At 34.4% G+C, this 26,784-nt stretch overlaps 2 protein-coding genes across 2 annotated transcripts; both read left to right on the top strand.

The window, feature by feature from the left end:
* The first annotated feature begins 2,801 nt into the window (after positions 1-2,801).
* On the top strand, positions 2,802-4,919 carry LOC124358241 (MFS-type transporter clz9-like). The gene is made up of 2 exons (XM_046810535.1): positions 2,802-3,424; positions 3,612-4,919. Exons 1-2 carry the CDS (start codon positions 3,320-3,322, stop codon positions 4,917-4,919), a joined length of 1,413 nt encoding a protein of 470 aa, XP_046666491.1. The 5' UTR covers positions 2,802-3,319.
* A 1,832-nt stretch (positions 4,920-6,751) lies between these two features.
* Positions 6,752-25,642, top strand: LOC124358658 (blood vessel epicardial substance-like). Its single transcript, XM_046810961.1, has 7 exons — positions 6,752-7,059; positions 8,770-8,968; positions 12,856-12,983; positions 14,282-14,390; positions 16,046-16,157; positions 22,240-22,461; positions 24,932-25,642. Exons 1-7 carry the CDS (start codon positions 6,758-6,760, stop codon positions 25,168-25,170), a joined length of 1,311 nt encoding a protein of 436 aa, XP_046666917.1. The 5' UTR covers positions 6,752-6,757; the 3' UTR covers positions 25,171-25,642.
* The last annotated feature ends 1,142 nt before the right edge of the window (positions 25,643-26,784 follow it).

The raw sequence follows: 26,784 nt of genomic DNA, 5'->3' as shown, positions 1-26,784 counted from the left end.
TGAAAGTTAAGATGCGGCTGCGAGGGCGTCCCTGGGGCATTGAACAAAACATCTCGTTACTCTTGATGCGACAATAGCCTTTGTTTTTTCCCGCTTCAATGCAAGCCTTCGGGGAATCTGGCATCAAGTAAAGGGGTGTTTTCAAAATACTTGAACTTGCAATGAATGAGAGCCCTTCGGAGAGCCATTAACATGATTCTTAATGAGGCCCAAGTGTGAGACACTTTATCTTCGAGAGTTGATCAAATACATTTGTTCAAGTTCTCCGACTCGTTTTAATGTTACATCGTAATTTCGTTTTACGAACCATATGGTTAAAACACCGAATAAAAGATGCATGTTCGTTTTAATTCATTACTAAGATAAAATTATTATTAGTTCTTCAAACGAAAAACGACACACTCATTATAAAATGAAATCAAACCTAGTAACATTTACCATTCGCTTCTCCGGCTCATCCAAGCTAGTTTTTCATATTTGGCCTTGTAATGTTCTCAGTTTGTGCTACAAGTTTAAAATAAATTATTTTAAATTTAGTGCATTAGAGTACGTCAATATATCACTTGCAACACGAATGTAACAAACTTAAACCTGACAAAGTTGTTTAATAAATAATTTGGTATATTTATCAGTGAATTCAACATTATAAAAGTCTACAAGGTATATATGAATCATTTAATTTATAGTATCAATAACAGTTACCCACGGCTTCCCATTTAATTTCATTCTGAAAACTAGAGACACCATAAGTACATACTTTTAAAATGGAATTCCAGACAATACTAATAGTGATATTCACTGAAAGTTATTTCAATCTCTTGATCTATTTTAGATTTAAGTTTAAAGATGGCTCCCTGAAGTCGGTGAGAGAAACTATTTTTTTAAGTACCTCTGAAAATTCTCGAATTTCTGACCAATATTTCTTTGTATTGTATTGTATTGAATATCTCCAATGATTCCAGTAAAAATTGAACTATTTTATGCCAGTTTGGAGACATGTTTAGTATAAAATAAGATTATAAAGTTCTTAGATTTTCACTTAACACGATAGTAATGTAATAAATTATGTAATTTTAATGTAGTTAATTAATATTCGAATTAAAAAACAAGTCCAAACAAAACATAATTTCTACACGTAACATGGCATTTGTGAAGTGTAACTGACTTTATCAGATGAATAACAACAGACATTTACTATCACCTGCTTAAAGAAGAATAAATTAATTAATTACAGACACTTTTACTACATGCTGATTAAGCCAAAAATGGAGTTTTGAAGAACATTGAAGATTTTCGAAATAAAAATAGGCTTATATACTAACCAAGTAGCCTAGGACTGTCTGTATAATATTTCAGTACAATCGATCCAGCAGTTTTTACGTTATTGATTGACACACACAAACAAGGGGGACACCATCAGATTTTTATATAATAGTACATATATGTGGAAATAATATGAATCTTAGTAACAATTGCCATGTCTTCTTTAATTTGATGTAATCTATTAGCTTTTTACATATAATATTCCATAACACTAATTTAATTAATGAAAAGATTCATCAAATCCTCTTGTTATTTTACCATCATGTTCGTGCTACAGTATATTCCGAAGATCCTCTATTACTTTCCACTTCAAGAAAAATTCTTTTTGCAAATGTATTGTGTCCGACTTCACATTTCTGATATTCTCAGACGTATAATACTAATATATTTTCTACAAGCATGATTATTATTACCTTTGTGATGTTTAACTTACATTTAGGGCATTATCTGTCTCGCCTCTGAATTAACAATCACAAGAACATGTTATACTGTATGTTTATAATCTGGTGTCCCTTTTTGTTTGTTTTTTTTTTGTAAGCAGTGTTTTTTTATTTCTAAAATGTTTTTAATAACATAGCACTTGGTATTATACAATTCTTTACTAAAGTATTTCTCCCTTTTCACATTATTTTTATGGATATTTATTTGTGACGAGCTGGTGATATATGTATAGAATTCAGTTCAACTTATTTTAGTTCGTCTTGCAGCCCACCTTTGTTTGAGTACCGACTCTTTCCTCTGTCAAACAAAGATTATACAACCTGATTTTTTATGAATTAAAGAAATGTTTATATTTACTTGAGTGTGCTTTCTATAAACTGTCATCTTAAGAATGTGTCCTCTTTATCCCAGATTACACACATACAAAAAGGGAGCTTAACGTTCAAAAAAGGATTTATGTTGTTGAATTTTGTCCCTATGGTTAGGCAAATGAAGGGGAAAATGCCACTTTCAAAAATTTATTTGGTTTAGCGTCTCCATAAACGAAGGCGAAGAACGGTCATCTGTCGCCTGTATACTCGAATGTAGTTGCATTATAGGTAGGCCTTTTTGTTCAAATCCGTCCACGTAGATTTAAGATACATTGATGGTACAAAAAATGTATTCCTATTCTCTCACCTTGACAGTAATTTATTACCTCCCAGGTCAAATACTTTCAATGAGTTAGAGTCGAATACTCCTTTTAATCGAGGTTAAATAATTAAACGTTTTTGGAACTGGCACACTAGTACATAGAGTTTCAATGTCATGGTTAATTAGGCCGTTAAAGGGTAGAGTAACGTGGGGCAAGAGTGCGCACGGGGCAAAAGTTCGCATTGAGGGTATTTTAGTTTTAGAGATGAACAGTTGGTATCACTGACCGTCCATTTTATTCATCTGCCTAGTAGTGTCAGTCACGTGAAGTTTCGTTGATCTCTGCCTTTTACCTAGGATAATATGAGGTAAGTTTACTTTTAACCTATTCTGGTGTAAATATTGAGAATCGTAGAATCGTGTTTTCATATATCACATAGTAAATAGGGAGGTTGTGTTAGGCATAGTTTTCAACGGCATTTTGTCTAGTTTTCAAAGATATGCTTGAATAGTTTGCAGTCTGCTCACCGACAGCAGCAGCATGCAGGGAACGTAAAATGTACAATTGGGGTAAAAGTTCGCAATGCACAGTGGGGCAAAAGTCCGCGTGCGTACTCTTACCCCATGCATTTTACAACAATTATTTTAATGTTTTTAGTTCATTTTAAACAAATATAATGATGTTTTTACTTTAAAAACAGGTAAAATAGTTCATGTAAATTTGTCACTGAAAAACTTTTATTGAATACTGGTGTATAAAAATTAATACCTATTAAAAATAATCATTTCAGTTGTCGACCTAATATCATGGTTGATTATAGTATTGTTAGCAATATTTTTTATTTATTTCACTAATACTTATGTTTCTCTTTTTTTTAGGAATTATAAGAGAAAAACGGAACGAAAACCATGCACTCCAGAAATGCTAGAATCAGCCAAACAAATGCTCGAGGCTGGACAGTCAAAACGTAGTATAGCTCGTGATTTGGGAATAACGGAAGGAGCATTGAGAAAGAGACTAAAAATGGTAAAACCATATCACGTTTAGTCTATGTTTAAAAACTGCTAATTAAGTATTTTAACGCTTAAAAAAGGAATCACTTAATTAGCTACTATTAGGGCAATAAAGGTCCTGAATTTTGCTGTTAACTTGATTTCGTTTTCAACTATTTTTTTGTACTAAACAAATTTTAAGATCTCGTTTGATGTTTCAGGGAGCTGGAGTTACCAAGCTCGGGCGGTTTGTCTCAGTATTCACAAGTGCAGAAGAAACACAACTGAAAGAACACGTCATCGATTTGGACTCCCATTTTTATGGTTTGACATTCAAGGATTTTCAAGGGACTCAAGTTAGTAATCCCTTTGATAAAGACACTAAAATGGCTGGAAAAGAGTGGGCCTTAAGTTTTTTAAAAAAACACAAGTTATCTCTTCGTGTACCTAAAAAAACAAGTCTTGCACGAATCATGGGCTTCAACAAACCTCAAGTTGACTTATTCTTTCAAAATCTAGAAGAATTGATGACAAAACATAAGTTCCCCCCTTCAAGAATGTTCAACATGGACGAGTCGGGAATTTCTACTGTGCCAAACAGAGCCCCAAGGGTGGTATCAGTTCAAGGTAAAAAAGCTGTCGGAAAAGTTTTATTGGCGGAAAGGGGTCAGTTGACAACAGTAATTTGTGCAATGAGTGCGAGTGGTAATTTCATTCCACCTGCTATCGTTTTTGCCAGGAAAAGACTGAAACAAGAATTGTTAAATGGTGCTCCTACAGAAGCTGTCATGTTTTGTTCAGATTCAGGCTATAGCAACTCAGAAATATTCCTAGAATGGCTAAAGCACTTCCAAACACACATTCATTCTTCTAAGGACAACCCGGTGCTCTTGGTAATGGATAACCATGCATCTCACATCAGCATTAACGCTGTAAACTTTTGCAGGGACCATGAAATTTACTTATTAACAATTCCCCCACATAGTAGCCACAAGCTACAACCTCTGGACAAATGTTTTTTCAAACCTTTAAAGGACTTCTTTGCTCAAATGTGCGACCAATGGATGGTGAACAATCCAGGTCGTGTTGTAACTCAATTTCAAATATCAGAACTGTTGGGTGAAGCATACCCAAAAGCTGCTACAATGGGTAGAGGAATCAATGGCTTTAAAGAATGCGGGATTTATCCGATCAATAAATACATATTCAGTGAAGAGGACTTCCTTCCAAGCTCAGTAACCGATCAAGGTTTTCCAGTTGAACCAATTATAGAGGACAATATGCAAACTCTTCAGACACCAGCACAAAACGGAGGTGAGACACCCACAACATCAATGCCGAACACAGCGACTTCGTCAGCTCAATCAACAGGAAAAATTATTCAGACACCAGCACATGACGGAGGTGAGACACCCACAAAACCAATGCCGAACACACCATCTTCGTCAGCTCAATCAACAAGAAAAACATGGGTTTCTCCAGCAGACATTAAGCCGCTCCCTAAGAGAGCCCATAAGCAAAAGAGATAAAACAAAAAACAAAAGTCCGAGATATTAACGAGCTCACCATTTAAGTTGAAGCTTCAAGAAAAAGAAAATGAAAAGAACGAAGCGGAAGAGAAACGCTTGAAAAAAGTAGATAATAAGAAAAATCCAGCAAAAAAGCTGTTCCCTTCTGACTCCGCTACCAAATCAAAAGTAAATAGGCCTACTGGATCATCACAGAATAAGGACCAAGCAGGCTCATCAAAAGAGAAAATTATTTGTCCAGCCTGTGAGGAAGAATATACTGACCCACCAGAAGAAGACTGGCTCCAGTGTTCTTTGTGTAAAGAATGGTGGCATGAAGATTGCTCAAACTATGAAGGTGTAGGAGGTTTTGTGTGCGATTATTGTTGACTTCCATTGTGACACTTTACCATTCTAAGTATCATTTTGTCAAATGGTTTGTTTGTAGATTGATAAAAAATAAAAAATTTCAACCAAAAAAGTGCGAACTTCTACCCCACTACCTGCGAACTTTTGCCCCACCTATGGGGCATAAGTTCGTTTTTGCAATGTTTTGTAATTTGATGCTTATTGCAAAAAATATATTTTAAAAGTAAATTTTATTAATGTTGATCGAAAACTATGTAAATGTTGCTATTATTTTAATTTTTTATTTCTTTTTAAAGAATTCCTTTTATAGCTAAGCTTTGCTTCAAGCTTAGGTGCGCACTCTTGCCCCACTCTACTCTACGGGCAAAGGCGCCTGACTATTTCTCCCTCCCCCAGTTCTCGCGTCATCCCGTCTTTTGTCCGTCTAGGTGTCGCGCCTCCCTGACGCTGGACGCATTAATATGGAATTCTCTGTTAATCTCCATTAACACGCTGTGCTGTGTGCATAGCAGCTTGTATTTTCGTGGTATTTTGTTTGACATTTTTCTGACTTTGATCTCGTCTCTCAATTATGTGCGGTGCTTGATTATTTTACGTATGTATATTCTGCTTCCAAAAATAACTTTCCTGACTTTGATATTGTCTCTCAATTATGTGCGGTGCTTGATTATTTGACGTATATCTGTTCTGCTTCTAAGAATAACTTTGGAGTTTTCATAGCCATGCTTAGTTAATTTATTAATTTTATTATATGGTGATCCTTTTATCATTATTTTAACACAAAGTACTTAAAACGTAGTGTTTCGAAGTGATAACAGGATTAGAGATAGAATTTACCTCGTTAAAAGTTTTAATAAAAACATGCCTTTCGAGGTCTCATACGTGCTTGTAAGATATTTTTAAAGATACAATTTACAAGCATGACAGTCTCATCCGGGCTTATTTAGTGCTTGTATCGGATGTTTCAGCAGTACCTCTGTTTGGTATCATAGTTTTCGTTTGTGCTACTGACTCGATGCTGAGTTATGTTGTGTTTGGTTTGACGTACCACTTTATTATTGGCAAATTTCATCTTGATTTGTACATTAAAAGTGTTAGTTTAAAAAAATGTATGGTAATATTTATGTAATCGAATTTGAAACCTGAGGAAGAGGGCAGATACAACACCTCGAAACGTCATGTTTCTGCTATTGTAACACTTAACGGTCGAAACTTTCCATAATCTTGTCATCCCTACAAATCATCCAACATCAATAACTAATTTTAAACAAAGACTAGTGTTTTGTCTTGTGTGAAATATAACGAATGCAAATGCAATTCCTACAGAAACAAATGGTCAATTAAAGGTCTGAGTAAAATCTATAAGCCTGAAAATTAATATATAAGGCAATATCGTTTTACTGTGAGAGACTAAGGCTTTAGTTCCTCAGCAACTCAAAATCTTTGTTCTGTTTCAGTGATTTCGGCATAGCCTGATGCTCACAGAGGTGATGGAGATCTGGCATTGTCGAGTGCCACCGCTGACCCTGACCTTGGTAACCATGGATAACACGACAACCTATCAGCTGAGCAACTGGACCGCTCTAGACCAATCAGAGCTCAGTTTGGAGGAGCTGCTGCTACTGGTGGCCGACAACGACACCAACACCACCCTCACCGAGGATGACTACGGGGGGCTCTCTTGTGGCGAGTGGGAGCCGGCGCAACACAATCTCTTCCAACTCTCGAATATCTTCTTTGTCGCCGCCTTCCTCTTGCCTAAGAAGTTCAAGAAGAGTGTGCTTCTGCTGAGGTGAGCATTTACTATTTACTAGCACTTATCAGGTATTTTACAATAAATATGAACATAATCACATGAGGGCCTAAAAGTGTATCAAAGCTATCAAATTTATTTTATTTTTTATTTTTATTTTATTAACGGACAAACCATTTTACAATAAATTACGCAATAGCTGATACATGCGATAAGATAATATAAATACAAATTAGAAAGTAAAAAGAATAAGTGTATAAATCGAGAGAATATGATACAATAGCAATATGAAGCTTATAAACAACAAGATGTAAACAAAAATATTAACTATTGATACATAAACAATGAAACTGCAAGATGTATTCTGCAAAATACAGCAATTACCAGCGAACCATGAATTATCAAAAAGTAGAAACTAATAACAATATAATATATAATAATAAATACCAGCAATAATAAACTATATAAAATTACAATAACATGAAAAAAATAAGATATAATAAATATATTAAAGCAACAACAACGAATATTAACAGCTAATAAACTATATAATGTAGCAATAACAAGAATACCGTATATTAGGATTAAAAATAAGACATTAATAAATCTGAAATGTAGCTAGAAAATAAGTTATTATATTAATCGCAGTACACGACACTCCGTAGAGGCACATCCAATCACTCTTGAGCTGCGAGATGTGAGGTGACCTTCCTCCTGAACAGCTGGGCACTGCAGTTAAAGATGTCAATCTCAAGAGGAAGGCTGTTTCCCGTGGCTTGGATCCGAACCATGATGCTATGTTGCTCATAGGCAGTAGCGTGATGACCTCTAGCAAATAAGTCACTCGAACTCGTGCCGGCAGGAACGTGAAACTTCAAATTGTCAAGTAATTACTGTATCTTGTTTAGTTTCATCTTCCATCAGGCTCTGATTCATTAATGATCATTTCATCCATTACACATCTGATTTATCGAATGAATCGGCTAGGTTTATTTTGATCAACTTAGACTATTCTTATTACTTATCATGTTAGACAGCGAAGATTAATTTATACCTACGTATCCTTTAAATTCTTGGACACGTTTGTACAATAGACATTTATGATAGACTTTAAGGTCATAAGAAATTACATGATAATCTATATTTCATCATTTCCAGGTTAAATCTTTTGCTCTAAAACTTTTGGAGGACGAGAGGTAAAATTTAATTTGGTTGAAATCGTGTTGTAAACTATGTGTATTTTTGTTGTGGATTGTACCAATGGCGCAGTGGTACGGTGATTATCACAAGATAGCCGAATCAAGCAACGACGAGGGTGGCTGCTGCTTCGATGCGTGATCGCTGAGCGAACCTGCCCTTGCAAACAGACCGCCATTGGCAGTGATTCGGAAGTCACCTACAAGCTGTTGGCTCCTAGATTGTGTTATAGACTTAACTTCGACTGAAAAATAAGACATATTTTACTTTATTTCACCGTTACTATTATTATGCAGAGCACTTCCATGTGTGGGGTTTGTAGTTTATTTATCGAGTAAGTCTGCTAGGTATAGTTTGATCAACATTGACTCTTCTTAATACTTTCTGTTTAAGATATCTATATATTAAAATATCTAAGTCGTAAAACGTCATAGATATTTTTAAACTAGAAATAACAGTATTTACAGGTGAAAGCTCTGGTAAAACTATTGGGGGATAAGGTCAGAATGTAATTGAGTTGAAATCATACTGTAACCCATGTGTATTGTACAGGGCACTCCTATGTGCGGGGTTTATAGTGTCGGCCCTCTGGTCGGGGATTCACGTGTGTACACCCGACATGTTTGCCTGGGACACGCTGCTGGCTGGCCTCAACCTGGTGCACGCCGTCATACTCACGTTCCGCTTCCTGCCTCCCGCCCTCTCGGTCGAACTAACCGAACTGTACGTGCGAATGTTCAAGCCCCTGAAGGTCAGTTAGTCCACCAGCATATCTCTCCATTCTGATTATACTTTAAGATAATAATCAGAATTTTTTTATAATAACACAACTTTTTTAAAGAGTAAAAAGAAAGAGTTATACCATTTAGCAATCCATAAATTCACAGTAACGAACTCACAAAGCAACTTTAGTCGGTGCTCACAAAAAATAGTACCTTACTCCACCACCCGCTCTTAGGAAATGAGCCACTTCTCTTTTCCTGTTCATTTCACGATTAAAATGTTCAAGAAGAAACAATATACAAGACATATTAATATCTTCCGGTTCAGATTTCTGACCCATCACATTAGCTTCTCATTCTTTTGGACATATCATTCCAGTTAAACTACCCAGCACTGATAACCCCATAGGCAACATTCTCTTTCAATGTACAGGCAGGTAAAGGTCACTTGCAATAGTTTAGAGAACGAATTTTCACTCAATTAAATATAAAATTTTCAATTTCAATTCATTTTCAATTCTAATAATTGTATACTTTTATTAAATGTTCAATTTACGACTCCTTTGTTTCTTCATTTTCAGACAAAAAAATTTCTGTATTTTTTATTGTAAGAAGAAATATGTTTAATATTTATAAATTATTTTAATTTTTTTATTATTATAAGAAATATTTATTGCTGCGTTAATGTAATCAACATTAATGTAGATGTATTTATGTAAAGAATATGGATGTAAAGTATTTTTAATATAAACTAAAAAGCTTTTTAAGCAAATCTTCTCCCTCGATTAGCAGTGCTAGAGGGTTAGATAGAGTTATACATATCTGCATTGTAATTAATGCTTTTCTTAAAATAAATGAATTTTGAATTTGAAGATGAAAATAAACACTACTTACAACCTCAGTATCACTCACAATTCAATATACTGTAAATATAATATTATGAATAACTAATCTATAAACTACTTAATGATTCAAAAGTTCAGTCCCAGTGACGAGCCGAGGCGACCCCGACCCCACGGTGGAGTTATGCTTGTGTTACACCGCTACTGCTGCTGAACAGACGTGACGTCAGAGGAGCGCCACGTACATGCATTTTTAAGCCGCAGAACCTTTTACTTTTTTATAATATATTTTACTTACTCCTACGTTTTTATTTCTAAAACAGGCTTTGCAATACCAACATTGAGTTCACTGTAGATCAGTATAAGTAGTATATTGAGAAACGCTCGACAATTAAAGGCAATTTCAACTTCGAAATAACTTCAGTTTTTATTAATTAGTCCTCGAAGTGTATATAGTTTTTTCATAGCTTTAAAAGCAACTGCTAAAAATCAGCTGACTTGCTTACTACTTTCATGTAATACCCCTATTTTAGGCTGGATTAAATTTTGCAACATTTTTAATGTATTTAGCGATGATAATAAGCTTTGGCATGGACGTCAAACATTAATGTAATGAGGTTTCACAACAATCCTGTTAAATTAATATAATAATATAACCGCTTCTTAATAAATTAACTCATTTTCGTTTTTATTTTCTACAAAATTCTGTATTTAAAAAAATAAATTTTCATTACTCACCCACTTTATAACAAGGAAATTAAACATTTTGAATATATAGACCATTACAAGTAGACAGCACTAAATTATGTAGTTTATATCGATTAAAAAGTTATATGCCCTACATTAATGAAAATCTTTATCACAAAGACTAAAAAACTAGCTTTTTCATTTTTGCTCATGCATTTGAAAGCCAAGTTTCCTTTGAAATTTAACATGGTAATACATATAATTATGAACTCGATTTAATAGACATGTTTTTACTTTTGGCTCTGATTAAGCCAAAATCACAGCTCCAAATATTCCAAGCTCAAAATTCAAATTTACAACCTACAAAAGGTTAAATAGGCTGTTATATGGTAAATTGATTCAAATGAATTATAAAGTAAGCCGTATACAACTAATTATAATGCATATTTACACCAAAGTTGTATTTTAGATTTAGATAGCCAATTATGTGGTTGTGTAGGCAGTTTTAGACCAATTTTAATCTACAAAACTACGAATATGTCAATATAAGCTTGTAAATTCTGGCCTAAAAATCTTCTTTACCTAATAAAAAAAGATTTAGGCCTGGAAGGAGGCACATAGAGGACATGTTTTATCAAAAACTAGACAACTGAGTTTGCTGCTTATTTCAAATTATGAACAAGGTATAAATATGTCACATCACGAATCGTATCAGGCTTCACTGAGATTGCAATGCGAAATTTCAAATTTATAGCCCATTTAATTCTTAAAGTTACCTGTGGACAGACTGACAGAGAGAGAATCACACAAAAAATTATACACGAAAATGCCGCGTCTTAGAACTTATTCTTGAGGACTGATAGCAAAAATTTCGTGTAAAATTTAAGGTCTACATGTGAAATCTTTCTCAACAGTTTTTGGCATATGATACGTTAAGTTTCATTTCATTACATCGGGTTTTATATCAGCGTTTAAGTAAAAAGGGTCCACACAACCATGTACAAAGTTATGTTGTATGTGTCGGTATATTTAGGCTACATCTGTTCATATATCACACGTTTTAATCTCTTGTGGGTATGTTCGTATTGAGTATGTTCGAAACTTTATTTATTCTGTTACTTTCTCGCTGCCACATGATTACCAATAAGAACAATGTAAAAATTTTCGCTTACGCTCATCCAACTACCATGGAGTGACATATAGCATCATTGAACTTAGTTTTCATCATATAGCTCACAAAGCTTAATACACAATTTCAAATCTATAGTTCAATTCGTTTTCGAGATATCGTGCGACAAACAGACAGACAAAAATAAAAATTTTTCCAGCCCACCGCTTAAAAATTCGCTTCGTTAAAGCTTAGCCAATAACTAAGTTTAGTTTAACATATACAGTATACTAAACAATAATAAACTATGTATATAGGCCTATGGATGTGATGTAAACTGTTTCAATATTGTACGGAAATTCTCCTGTAAACTTAACGTAGTTAACTATTCCTCTTCAAAAAATGGTGTTATATCATAACTAAGCAAACTATATTACGACTGAACAAAACATTTCATATGTCTTTTGTTTAATTAATTAAATTCACCTTTCTTTGTTTATTCGTTGATTATAACGGATAATATATTATATAATTAATATTAATCTCACTAACAATCATAGTTGGTACGAAATATTTCTATGAATTAGGTCTGCTTTATAAGAATTATATTTCTCCAGAATCACTTCCAGTTAATTAAATACTGTAAAACCCCAGAGATAATAACTCTTAGGTTATAAGGCATCATTAAATGCAGTGACATGTGTGACGCTTTAAGTGCTTCGTTAGCCGTACCCTTCCTTTGGGATCTATCGTTAATTTTTACTGGCGATGTCAATATTCAAATTTGCGTAGATTTCTAGCACTTTTTAATTGTTTTTATTCGTTAATATTAATAATTTCACAACCTTGACAACTTCATAACAAAAGTCATCCTAAGATATCCAAGAACGATACCGATTTAAAGAGAAAGAAACTTCTATGTTATCTAATAAATTTAAATAATGTTTTATAAGTAAAGATAATTTATTTTATCCTTTAGAAGAGATTGTGACAATACCTTCTTTGAGCGCTATCCGGATTTATTTTTAAATATTCAAAACTAATACAGCATATAGTAATTTATAAAATTGCTCATAATGTTTTAATAACCAATAAAAAAATAATTATGAATATTTGCCTGTTACCTACCGTATTACGCCTTCAGCAAAGGTGCTCGTGAATCCATGATGAAAATGCACGATAATAGACATTAATTTCTTCAACTTCACAAGTATCATTCATTCAAATAGTTTTCATTTAGTATGAAATCCATTCATTCTACGTGGTAAATCTTGTTTAGGTATCAAGAAAGCATTTCAAGGAACTAACGAGAGAAGCGTCTCTACTGCATCTTGCTGCAGGCGAGAGCTACGCTATAGAGGAGTCCACTCCTGCAGACGAGAGGCTATCGGTTCTGCTCAGGGGGAAGTAAGTTTACTAGTTGACTTCGATTCTATTTAAACTTATACATGTAAACTTCACAATAATAAAAATCAAATTATACGTCCATCTTCATTCAAATTTCTGAATTTTAAATAAGGTCGCTATGATTAAGAGGCAATGTAAAAATCACCAGAAACAATGTGATGGTCAACGAATAGACTGTGGACTTAACTTGTAAATCGCAACTAACAGTTGAATGCATTTTTATCTCGATGAATACATATTGCATTTTAAGCTGTTTACAAAGAATGTATATTGCTATAAAAAGTTTTTTCAATGAAAAAATAAAAACTATCTATCTATATTACTCTTGTACTGTATTTTTTTTTCTTGTTATCCAATTGTAAAAATGCATTCCCATTAAGGAAAGTTCACTTTTTCAAATAAACTGATCAAAAACCCCGAGATATTTTAAAATCGAGGTCTTTGCCATGAAAATCGGATATTCAAGATGACTCGATGTGAGGGGACGAGTTTTCCCTCCAAAATCCTAGTACTGTTCCCACCTGTTAGTTGAAGTGGACTAAGTAAAATTTTCACCACTATTGTAGACATTTTTGCCAACATTTTCCACTGCGTCTACCGTAACCATAGACTTTTGAACCGACTTATCCCTTCATGTCAATATCTCAACATTAAAACTAAAACAAGCTGATTGTTTACCTATTGAATCTAAATGTAAACTGAGTATTTCAATGAACAGTACCACCAGTGTTTTCTATACCCCGTTTAGTTTACATTGGACAGGATATAGATGAGGCACACCTGAAGCGTTCCGAGATTCAGTAAGTATCATTATCAAGTTTTAATTCTTCACTTAAAGTACATTAACACTCTGACTCTGGAGCGATAAAGTTACACGACAACATAGTGTTAACGACAATTACTATACGCATTATTCTTGTAACGTATATTGGGAAATGCGTTAAACCAACAAGTAGTGAGAGATTTTTTATCACACACTTGAAATTTTTTGTTTCCAGTGCTCCTAAACGATTTAATGGGAATTGGTAGAATTAACATTTACACAATTAAGTTTACAATGAGTGAAGTCTTAACGTTTGAAGTGCTGTACTTTATTGCTAAAGTCTCCATGGAATCATGGTGTACAGGACACTTTAGTTCTATGCACTAGAATGAAGTTCAGTTTGTGTAAAACTAGTCGAATAGTGTACTATTTCTTTACGTGGCACATCAATTTATATTTACCATAGAACATTGTTAGACTAAGAGAATATTAATAAGGCCAATAAATAACATTAAAGATGCCCACTCTGTGATAGGCTGCGGGTCACCTGTGATGGGATGCATCTGCACTACATCAACTCATACCAGTTCATTGATTCCCCAGAGTGGGAAGCAGGTCATGAGACTAGCGACGACCTATTTCAGGTATGTTAGACAAATAATATTGTTTATTTCTTTGAAAATTGATCCCCAGTAGCTCATAAAATCCTTAAAGATTTTTTTAGATATATTCGTTTTAAAAACTGTTTTTTTATTTTCTCAATGACTCCCCACAGGGATGGATCATGAAACTATCAGCGATATCTTAGGTACGTTCGTCTTACAAAACTATCCCTAGTAGGGAGTAGACCAGAAGATTAGTGACCCTTTTAGATATATTGCGAAAAAACAGCTGTTTATTTATTTACACAATTAAATTAAGATATACGGAGCTAACTGTCCAATTAACATATTGGGGCTTATAAAGCTTTCACATGCTATCAAATTAGTGTACAGTAAATTTTATATTGTCTTAATATAGGCTACTCGATACAAGAAACCATACATCCAGTATTGGTTTCCTGCTTCATTTTACAGTTTATAGTTACTCTTCTTTAACCCATTCGTAACAGTACGCAAAGGGATTGTACATTTTTATTACCTAGTGTACCAGATTTTACAGCAACAGTACACCTCCATGTTGTTGGTAACACTCGGCACTTGGAAGCTCCAAGCCCTTCATAGCACTCAACATCTGGGAGCCTCTGGTATTTTCCGCTCTTCCAAAGCTCCTGGTCCTGTAAAGCTCTCGATCAACCAGGTGTTTATCAGCTCCCAGCTTAAGAAATGTGTCAACCTCTGACAAGTCTGTTTCTGACCTTTACAAATTCTAAAAACCTTCGATCCAATCGCAAGGTATTCAGAGTAATTGTACAATGTAATAGATTTTGTCCTAGAACTCTCCCACTTTTCTCAGAAGGCGCTGAAAAACCATTCGTGATTTATATTTGTCATACTACACTTTTGTGCTAGTTTTGTTTAAAATTAACCTCTATAGTATTTGTGTATAAAACGGGTTTGTTCTGGGGGCTCCGCCTAGTTAACTCCAAAGTGCTATCCTCCTTAGATATGCACTATCCTTAGTTATAACTGAGTCAATTTTGGTTGAAATCCATCCAACTAAAGGCGTCTAGCGTAATTGTTTATAAAGTTGCCTTAACCCTAGGGCTCCAACCCCTTGTCTAAAAAACCATACCAAAATCCTACCCAAGCTAAATCCCATCACCTAAAAAGTTTCATTCCATTCATTGTTACCAAGTTTCTTAAAGATGTGGCCGTAATCTTTACGATACATATATAGAGAATGTTTACACGTTGAAATTGTTATACTAGTAATGTACCAGTACGCATTTTGATATTTGTGTCAGCTGTGGACTTAAAGTTTTTTTTTACTGAAAAATGCTAGATTATAACTATCTTATTATTTTACGTATCTTTCTTCATTTTATTTATCATATTCTTAGTATAACCTCTTGAGGCAAAGAGTAGTACTTTACAAACTTATAAATATTTGTTTCCGCTTCTACGATTATATGGAATGAAAGCATGGCGCAAAGACGAATAGGTTCGCAAAGTACATAGGAAACCTCCAATATTGTTAATGCTAGACGTACGCGAGCGCTTGCAACCAGAAATAGAAGACAGAAATAAAATTAACCTCATCAATGCCTTACTGTTTATAATGCATTCCAATTCGATAACTATATGTTGTTTATTGTTACTAATGTGATTGTAGTTTATAAGTCTATTGATTTTTTTAGGTGACGATAACAGCGGAAGAAGAAAGTTTATACCTGTGTTGGCCTAAACTTAGAATGGATAGAGTATTGAGACACAGGCCTATGTTACGTACTATACTTTCAAATCTTATAGGTAAGTCTATGAAATTTCATAGTGTCAAAATATTATACTAGTGTATATTTAACTACATATATTAATAGAACGCCTTGTTCCGAGGATTGCAATACATCATTACATTCATGGCACCTTAAGAACAATCCATAATACTGCACAAAACACACACATGCTCCAGATATCACAGAGGTGAGAAATTGCAGAAAATCAATATCGGCACTTTCTGCAGCACTTCAGTTGCACAAAAGCAAAAGAGCATAAACGGCTTTTGGTGAAAGTGATGAAATGTAGACACCTTCGCCCTCACGTTTGGCTCTTGATCTCAAAGTCATACTGTGTACGATGCACTTTTTTTGTGCAGTACAAGTTCAAGCTTTACTTAAAAAACGTTTATTTTTTATAAATACATAAATTAATAAATATTCCATGAGTTCTGCTGAACTCGCGCGGAGTATTTGTTACAATAATTGGTAATTTATGGAGCAATCAGCTGGTACAATGTAGGTATTCTTCTCTAAAGCTAATACAATTTACAAATGTTCTTAATGTTTTTATTTGTATTTCTCTTTACAGAACCATAACAAATAACATAGGATAACAAAGAAACCAGCTACTATAAACAATGTTATCCAATATTAACATATAATATAATGTGTCTTAACAGTTACAAGCTAATACGAACAATAAATATATACGATTGAACATATAAATAAATATAAATAACCAAAAGCTAACAAAATTCAATCAATTGCAACAGCTAATAAGCTGGACACCGGTCTATGCAGACACCTGGACACAAGTCCCAACAATAGTTATACGATTCCTAAACATAAACGACAACAACAAAATCTGAAAAAGCAACAGTAACAAAATTACAAAAATAACAACCAAATAGTGCAACTAAGTAGTGAAACAAGAAATAGAATATATTAACAATAAACAACACATTTTCAACTATAAAGCTGTTACAATAACAATAATTAAATATACTGCATCTTAAATTACAACAAAATTACAAAAGGATACAACAAGACATAGAATATGCATACAAACAATAGCAAAAAATTAAATATATATAATCAATAACAAATATGTATCGAAAAAGGTGCTTTAATATAACCGCAACAAAGAAAAATAACAATAACCTATGCACACCAATCCACTTTTCACTTTATGTTTATATCCGAATACATCACTTACAAATTCCTTTGCTTTTATCTTAAAATTCGGTTTATTGTTGAAGATAACACTATTTTAAAACTTCCCTATTATTCCAGTGAAAATTCTCTTCCCTCTATAAAAGAACTGTCTAAGGTCTGATACTCAATCTTATATCTAAAAAATTATCCAGTTTCAAAATAAATGTACTTGCAGCTACCACCCTTGCAGTGTTATTCTCTTACTTACGATTCTGTTAATTAAACATTATGCATCTATATAAAACGCAAAATACTTGGAATTTTGTACTTACAGTTTTTTATTTTTTTAGACTTTTACGAGTCTAAATAATATGCTTGAATTATTTTTAATGTGTTGTGCTAGCGGTTTTTAAAACTTGAAGAAGAGGGTGAACTCCGATCCTTAAAACGCAGTATTCTATTTGTAACATCAATGGCAAATGCCCGAAACTCTATTATCATCTTATGCATCTAAAATTAAGATATTTTTGTTTGATATCTGGAAAAGGTTCGTTATAGAAATGAGTTTGAATTAATAAACCTCAAACATATACAACAAACTTAAAGTAGAATATAGTACAATTTTGATAAACAGAAATTCGTTTAACCGAACTTCTGAGTTAACCGAATCTATTCTTAGCATAAAACCTTTCAATGCCGACCATATGATAAAATTCATATTTATTTCTCATGTTATATTTCCATTGCAAGCGCGCATTTTCCCTTTAAAAAGAATGATTTTTGTATACCACCCCCTACCAACCTATGTTTAACCAACCCTATTATCATCAATCCCATCAGAATCGGTCCCATAAGTAATCGAAGACTCATATGCAATATATTATAATACACAGTATACAAATAATATTCAGTGTGACAAGCGTACACTTTACAAGTGTTTCTGTTGCAGCATTTCCTGTTTCTCCAAATAGAAACTTATGTAGGCCCTACTTATTTCCATCAACCAAGACTTAACAGAATGCCAAACGGGATTAAACTCATATTGAGTTTAACTGCAATATTAAATGTGATATGAATGCACAAATACGCGTATGTTCTCTATTACGCTTTAATTACTTTCAATAGATTGCATTTGAAACTTTATCAGATCGGAATTGCTTCATTATTTGTTTGCGGTAGACGTGAAGTCATGTAATATATCATCCAACTTGGAAACGTATTTCATTCGTATTTTATTTTATATTATACTGAAATTTCTTACTCGAATTCTTTAACAAATATAAAGTGGTCATACATGAGTCACTCCCATAATGCTTATAATTCTTTTTTAAATTAAATAGTGATACGATAAAATTTCACGACAATATCGTTTTACTAAAAAAAATATAATTCTTTATTTCGTTTCCAAATAAGAGTACTATAGAAATTTACAAGAAACGAGCAAGAAGTATAATACAAAATAACGTAACGTGCACTCGCTGACTTTGATCAAACAAGTTTGATTGTGATCGAATAAAAGTTATCACAGTTACATGGTACTGACTAACAGGCATGAGTTATGTATGCTGTACTGTACTATGTGTCTATATACCAGGTGTATTTGTGTAAAATTTCTTGGCCTTTCAAAACCAATGCACTTCTAAGATATGTTCAAATAAACTTATACCTCTTAAAATACATTCAAGGAATAGAACCAAGAGTATTACAAGAGTGTTACAAGAGTGACAGCAACCTCTTCCACCTGTTTAGACCACATAATAGTGGACAGGTCGGTCGAGGTCGAGAGGACCGGCGTCATCGATGCAGCAGGCATTAGGGACCATAGAGGGGTGAAGATAACGGACCACAAGTTGATATATTGTTGCGTAAAAGTTAAGAAAGAGAAAAAAGGGCCAAAAATGATAACCTACAGAGATTTTTCAAAATTCAACCCAGAAAGTGCCGTCAAAGCAGTCGCGGAGATTGACTGGGAGAGAGCAATGCACATTGACGGGGTTGACAATATTGAGCACTTCATCACTACCCATGTTATAAGTGTATTTGATGCACATGCTCCAATTGTATGCAAGAGAGTAACAAAAAAGAAAGCCCCATGGAGGATCGATGTCATAAACAAGCAGACTAAACTAAAAAACAAACTCCGTAAAATATATTGGAAAACCAGGGACAGTAAAGATTGGGAGATGTATAAAAGAACATGCAATGAATTGAATGGGATGGTGTGGAGAGCAAAGAGAGATTTTTTTACTGAGAAATTATCCACTAACAAGGATCCCAAAGATTTTTGGACTTGTTTGAAACAGTGTAATATAGTTATGAAAAACAGAAATGAAAACATTCCACACCAACTGAAGCTTGATGACATCAATCAGTATTTTGTCAATATGGGGAATGGAAATGAAGCCAGTGTTGAAGAAATTGATGTCTTCAGAACTAGTAAGAGAATTGAATCGATGAATGATTTTAGCTTTTCTGCTGTCACTGAAGATGATGTAAAAAAGCACTAAATGAAATAAAATCTAAAGCTGTTGGTAGTGATGAAATATCCATCCAAATGATTAAGGCCGTGAGTCCGTATGCTTTGGGTGCAATTACTAATCTCATTAACAAATCATTGATGAGTGGTGTGTTCCCGCAGAGATGGAAAAAGAGTATTGTTCATCCATTGCCAAAAGTAACGTCCCCTAAAAGTGTCCAACAACTGAGACCCATCTCGATTTTACCAGCAATATCAAAGATTATGGAAAAGATAGTAACACGTCAAATAGCACAGTATATGAACGAAGTAAACATATTGCCAAAAACACAATCTGGATTTAGAAAAAATGAGGCTATTGAGAAAATAAATTCCGACCTAGTGAACATCAACACTTGGTCGATTAACAATGGCCTTAAACTCAATATAGGTAAGTGCATTGTCCTTCATCTTGCCCCACACAATCTTGTGCAGGCCTTTGGTCAGAGAGGTGTGAGAGTAAGGCTCAGTGGGGAGAGCCTGTCTGTCTCTGAGTCAGTCAAGACTCTCGGAGTAGTGCTTGACAGTGAGCTCACCTTTTCCGATCATGTCACTCATGCTATCCAGCGTGCCCTTGGTAGGCTGAGGGGTACAGATTTAGAAGTCTGCTGCCAGAATCCGCTAAGCTCCGGCTTATGAGTTCCCTTGTTCTATCTGTATTTTATTACTGCTATCCTGCATACGGCAACAGTATCTCTAGGGGAGACATAGATCGGATTCAAAGACTGCAAAATTCTGCAGTTCGATTCATTTTCAATTTGAGGCGCTTTGATCATGTGTCACCCTTCCGAGATGCTGTCAGTTTGTCCCCTATGGAAAATGTATGCAGGATCCTGACATGTGGCATGATCCACAAGGTGCTTGCGCTGGGTGAGCCGCGGTACCTGATCGAGAAGCTCCAATTTCGGGAGGAGGTCTCTCAACGCAGTGTCCGCCATGGTGACCTGCTTCACTTTCCCAGAGTCAAGCATGAGTTTGGGAGGAGGAGCTTTTCTTACTTTGGCCCAAAGTTGTACAATGACCTCCCCCAGAACCTTAAACAGACTTCTGTTACTGTTTTTAAAAGTAAATTAAGAAAAATGATTGTACAGTAATTTATTTGTCTTGTTTGGGTGTTTTCTTTAGTCTATAGGTTTTAGTTTTTATTTTTATTTTCCAGTATTGTAAATAGTGTAAGATATGACAAGAGTTGTTCTGTAAAGCAGTTGTTATACTGAGAAACGCTTGCAATAAAGGCATTTTTATTTATTTATTTAACCAGATTGACTTATCTATACCGGTAAAAATATGAAATACCAGGTTGATCGAACTATATTCAAAAAATGTGAGTTTTCCACAGTTACAGGGTGACGCCAAATAACTTCTAAGATGAATAAATCATTATTCTAGAAGTTTATATCACGTAGCCTACACGTAGAATAAGCTGCATTCTGTTACTTCTATTCTAGGTAGTCTACATCGCGGGTCAAACCAAACTTCTCACTCTTTAAAACCAAATAATCGTTCTAAATAAGTGTATTACAAGTTGTGCCTCAAATACATGTAAAACACATGATTACGCATTAGTCTTTCGTGTCTAAATGTTTTGGTCAACACCGCAAAACCACGTATTAGATGTTTTGACAATTTGGTAATAATAAAACACCTGTCTTCCAGTATTTTAAGCGTGACGTCAAAATAATACAAACTAGAAATCCACTTGTGACCTTACAACAAATAGTACGCCGGAATTCGGCGCCCTACAATTGATCCGTGTTGCCAACTTCAGGAAAAACTATCACAGCAAATTATTCCCAATCAAAAGAAAAACTTAAACATGTGATGTTTATCTGATGTTCTATCAAATTTTGACCCTAACGCACACCTCGATCTTATTCTCCCACCGTCCCCTTATATGTGACATATTGATGGCACGGTTCACAACTTGGTTTTGGTGAGATCTCTTGTACAGAGTTTTGTCTTTCATAGGTTTAAGACCATATTAGAGTTTACTTGGTGTAAAAAGTTACACCAACCGTTTTTCAAAGACAACAAACCATATGTGAAAATCCTTCGGTTAATACAGATGCAAAACATAGTAATATAAAGATTCGAATAAAGAAATCAAATGTGCCAATATAACTCACAATGCTACGAATATAATGAACTTTACATAGTTGAGCAGATATAGTCAGTAAACTGATATTACATTCCTAAGAATCAGAATCACGGTAGTAACCTTGATACTTCGCTTGGCTGACAGGAAGGGGTTTGTAATGTTATCCAAAGTTATGAAATTATTAAATTAAATTAGAATTAGAAATTATTATATGAAAATTTTAAGAAAACCTCTTACGCTGGATATATAGATACATCTTACAGAGTTAGTTCTTATTGGAGTAAAGATGACATGCTGATGTAATGTGGCTCTACTTTCCCTTACATAACTTGGAATGTATTTACCTAGGTAAAGACATAACTCAGAAGCTGTATTCGCTAAACGAGCAGCTAGGGTCGGCCATCCTGCTGAGCACGACAAGCAAGGCAATCAAGTCAGACCACTGGAGACACGTGATGACTCGCTCACTCAGTGTGGACGCGGTCAGCACGGGTACCAAGGGTCATGTCCGCTCCTCGGCGTGGCGACAAGCTCACCACAACAGGCGCAACTCTCTCGTCTTCTCTGATAGTAAGTTTTCTGCTTCTCGTCACTCGTTTCTCAAACAAGCAATCACAAAGGATATACAGAATGCTAATTCCAAAAACTTATTCAGGCTCTCAAAATGATAAAAATATCAAATGGAAAATTAAATATACAAAAGTGATGTTTGCCGTCTAGTTGTCAGTGCCTAGATGTTTAGTAGATTTTTTATTTTAAAACCAATTTAAGCTACAACGATTTGGTACATATATTGGAATAACCCTTAATAGCCTACATTTTAAAGTAAGAATACCACACTAGGGTTCAAATACTGCGCACACTACTGTATCCATATTGCTACACTGGCCTGTATTGTGTTAAACCATTTATATACTAGCTGGATTAAGTGTTGTGTTCCAATGGTTAAAAATAAACAAATATTATACCAGGTAAACTTTCAAAAAGGTTGTACCAACTTTTAGTACCAAATTTCATGAAACTCAAGGTTTTTACTAATACGCATCAAATTAATAAAATATGTCCGATGTAGTCACAAAATTAATAATAACAAGATTAATATAGTTATAAAAATTCTTTTTATAGTTAATCTTAATGTATGGGAATACCAGTAGATTTGAATGTCTTTTAAATGTTGCCATCAACATAATACTATGGCACTATACTGCCATAGGATCGGTAATTAGGATATGCTTTGGTTAAAACATAAGTCTTATGAATATGTATATTTTCTGTTTTATTAATTTAAATTGCCTTTTTACTTCATAAGAATTTGTGCAAACTTAGTTTTGGTTACAGAAAGTACAGTTGTAAATTTTCTACATCCCCAGGAGGGTTCACTTCTGGCTGGTATATACATTCCAATTGAACCCACAGTGCGTACATCAAAAACTGATGTGTCACTTAAATCTGGGCAACCTTATGGATGTCCAGGAACGGCAGGCACGTCACCAACCGCAAATGTCAAGATTCTGGGGCACAAGGGTAATTTGATAGGTCTAGTCTACTGCGGGAGATGACTGTTGGAGTTGGTGGGGTTTGTTCCCTAAGAGTCAAAGGCTCTCGCCAGCCTAGACATAAGGGTGTGCCACCCTCTGCCTGCTTAGACTTGAGAGGCTGGTTCAGAGCTAGCTTATCCTTCTTCCTAGGAGACATGTCTTGAAATTAAGATCCTAAACTTTTCCTCGTGAATCTTGACAGGAGGCGGCCCCTACTTCCAACCTTACCCATCCAAAATATCCTGTCACTCCGGAAGCACCGAAAAGGTCCCAAAAAAGCAAAGGTCCGCAAGGGTGGGGGGTAGGGGGATATGAGGACTAGGTGAAAATTGTAAGCTTCTTTTCCTAAGAGAACAAACAAAAATATTTCTACAGGTGCTGCTGGATATTGAATGAGATATCCAAGCTATCATCAAGCTTCCACAAAAGTGTTTGGTTACTACAGTATTTAGAGGGGATCGTTCCATTTAACTTACTCTTGTCGTGGAAAAGAACGTTTTAAATTTCCCATACATAAAAAACTATTGCATATTCTTGTGAAGGAAAGTCATCGGTCTATTTGTCTGTATTCTATTCACGAATGAGGATATAATACAACCATTTAAAAGAGCATTGTTGGGCAAAACATATGTTGCCTTGATGAAAGGTTAACTCGCTATTTTGCCACCCTTCCAGAATTCAAAACACTCAACACAAACGTTCCAGTTCAATAACACATTCTATAATATAGTATGTACGGCTAGACGCTGAATGTCAATAACTCATAGGTTAACGACCCTATTAAAGACTTGGTTTGTGGGGTTCCCTTGTCAGTATCGAACGCCACAGTTCAAACAATATCGGATGACACTGCTGTTGCCATAGTATCTTCAAGCATCATTGTACTTGATGTATGATCCCCAGTTTAGTGGCAATTTTTGAACTGTGATTAACATTGAAATGGAAATGGTCCGGCATCGTATAACTGTACAAAGGTCAACTTCACTCTGTTCATGCTTTTGTATATTGGGAGACTATCATTCGAACATGAACATGAACCAATTGTAATTATAGACAGGGTTCAAAGAGAACCTGAGTTCTTGAGTTCTAGGCCACACGTTGAAGTTTTGACATTTCAATATTTGTTGTATTTAACTTAGTATTATAACTCTGTTCATCAAATCACTGAGTTTTTTAAAGAACCACTCTTACTTTAAATATTTTCTTAGATAGCTGTGTGTTTCGAAACCTAGGTACTGGTTCTGTCTCAAGCATACTGTGAAAACCGCTAGTGAAAATTTCCTCTGACATTGTAACTTAGCTTACAGTGATAACTCAGAGTTAATAATTTATAATTAATTCATAATATCAATTCTATTGGATTGTTTATGTTCTCTGAATAATTTACACTCCTGTCCTTGAGCACTTTAACATTCTGCGCTGTAGACATCTCTTCAGCACTAACGGACTCCACCGACCCAGCTTAGATTATATTTATTAAATGCTATTGTTCTTCTTTACAGATCAGTCACCATCGAGAGGACAACAGCAGTGTTGGATTCCTATTGTAGCCAATCATTTTCCTGCGACGTCTCCATTCATAGGACCTCCGCAGCCTCCACTGACGGCTGCAGGTCCTGCGAGTCCTGTTACTCTGATACCCGTGCCAGTGATAGTTCCCGTGCTTCCCCCACCACCCGCTGCATCGCGACCTGTCCGGAGTCGACCCAGAGAAGTCAAATTCGACGAGAGCAAAGTCTGACGACAGCTCTCCGGGAGGAGGAAGAGGGGAACTTCGTTTCGGGACAAGAAAGTCGAGTCGAATCCTGAAACGATCCCCCTCTTCCACTTCCCCCCGGGGTCATAGTCGCGCATTTACTTATGAGATTTTGTTGCTTCCCTATGTTATTAATGACTGCCTTCTGTACATTTGCAAATGTCCCCTTGCCTTACAGTCAGTTGATGTGATGTTTCAAACCAATCGAAAGACACCTGGTGAGAATTAGAGTGGATGTGACTTGTTTGTATTTTTAAAATATGATTGTTTGTATAACCTTGTCCTAAGTAATAGTACTAATGAATAATATAAACAACTGAGTAGGCTTATGTTCATCCCATTACTTATGAAAGGTATAGAATATATGTTTCAGCTTTAGATGGATAAAGAATGAAAAAATGTTGATCGCTATTTTACCATATGATTTTTATGAAATTTATTTATATTTCAAAAACATATCAAATTTACTCAAGAACATAATTAAAATATGTCATACTGTACTTTAAAATTAATTACATAATTATTTAATGCAATATTTTTTACTTATTTTATGTCCATAACTATACAATTGTCAGAAACATAATTTCTCATATATCTTTCTTGTAGAACGTTCAACTAAAATGCAGAATTTCTTATGCGAGACAATTTATATTTTAAATGATAATAGTGCTAAACAAAATTTAATTTTATACATTAAATCAAAATATAAAAGTATGCATAAGCTCAAATTTGTACTTTTCATACATGACTATTAGTCAATTTTAAATACTTCTTCCACTAAAATTAATCAAATATCTATTTCTCTCACAGAATTGCCAATGTATTTCTCATTATTAATTTTGGTCCCTGTGATTTCAGCTATCAAATAGCATTTGAAGGTTTTTATCAACAAATTTATTAAAGACCAGATATTTTTCCTATTTGATTGTAAGAAATGACCTAATAATCCTAAATTTACCTGATAAAATATTTCAAAAACAACATATAGCTTATACAAAAATAAAAAACATTTATTTTTTCAGGAATCATATAACTATTTTTCAAACAAAACAGATTCCAGGAACTGTTTTTGTTTATTACAAAAACCCATTCCTCTAATCAGACTTTTAATTTTATCAAGGTCTCTGTAGGATTTGGATTATTTAAATAAAAGTTTATACTATTACATTTTCTCAAGGTTATGAAATTTATTTCATCTTATGTAGCAAAGACTATCAATCAACATTGGTTTTTGAATGTCAACCTTATGAAAAATAATCCAGCTTTGTCAAGAAGATGTCAAAATCTAACAAAATATAATATATATCAGTGTCATACTAGGACTGCACCAAAGTGGGGATTAATCTGATAAAAGAGCACACCAGACCAGTGGTGGTATGGGGTAAATATAAATTCAAATAATTTAGATAGGCACAGTTCAAAATGAAACCTTTAATTCCTTTATTTAAAACAAGTTGGATTGCTATTACAAGTTATTACAAGTTTCTTTTTATTCTGATAGGACTCTTGGGGTAGTTCTATTCCCCCCATCTCACTCTTAGTTACACCACTGATATATGTGTCCAGAAATCTTGAAGACTAATCATGAATTATGTTACT

Source organism: Homalodisca vitripennis, chromosome 3 (assembly GCF_021130785.1).
Source record: "Homalodisca vitripennis isolate AUS2020 chromosome 3, UT_GWSS_2.1, whole genome shotgun sequence".
NCBI classification, from domain to species: domain Eukaryota; kingdom Metazoa; phylum Arthropoda; class Insecta; order Hemiptera; family Cicadellidae; genus Homalodisca; species Homalodisca vitripennis.
This window is presented reverse-complemented; position numbering and strand designations above follow the sequence as displayed.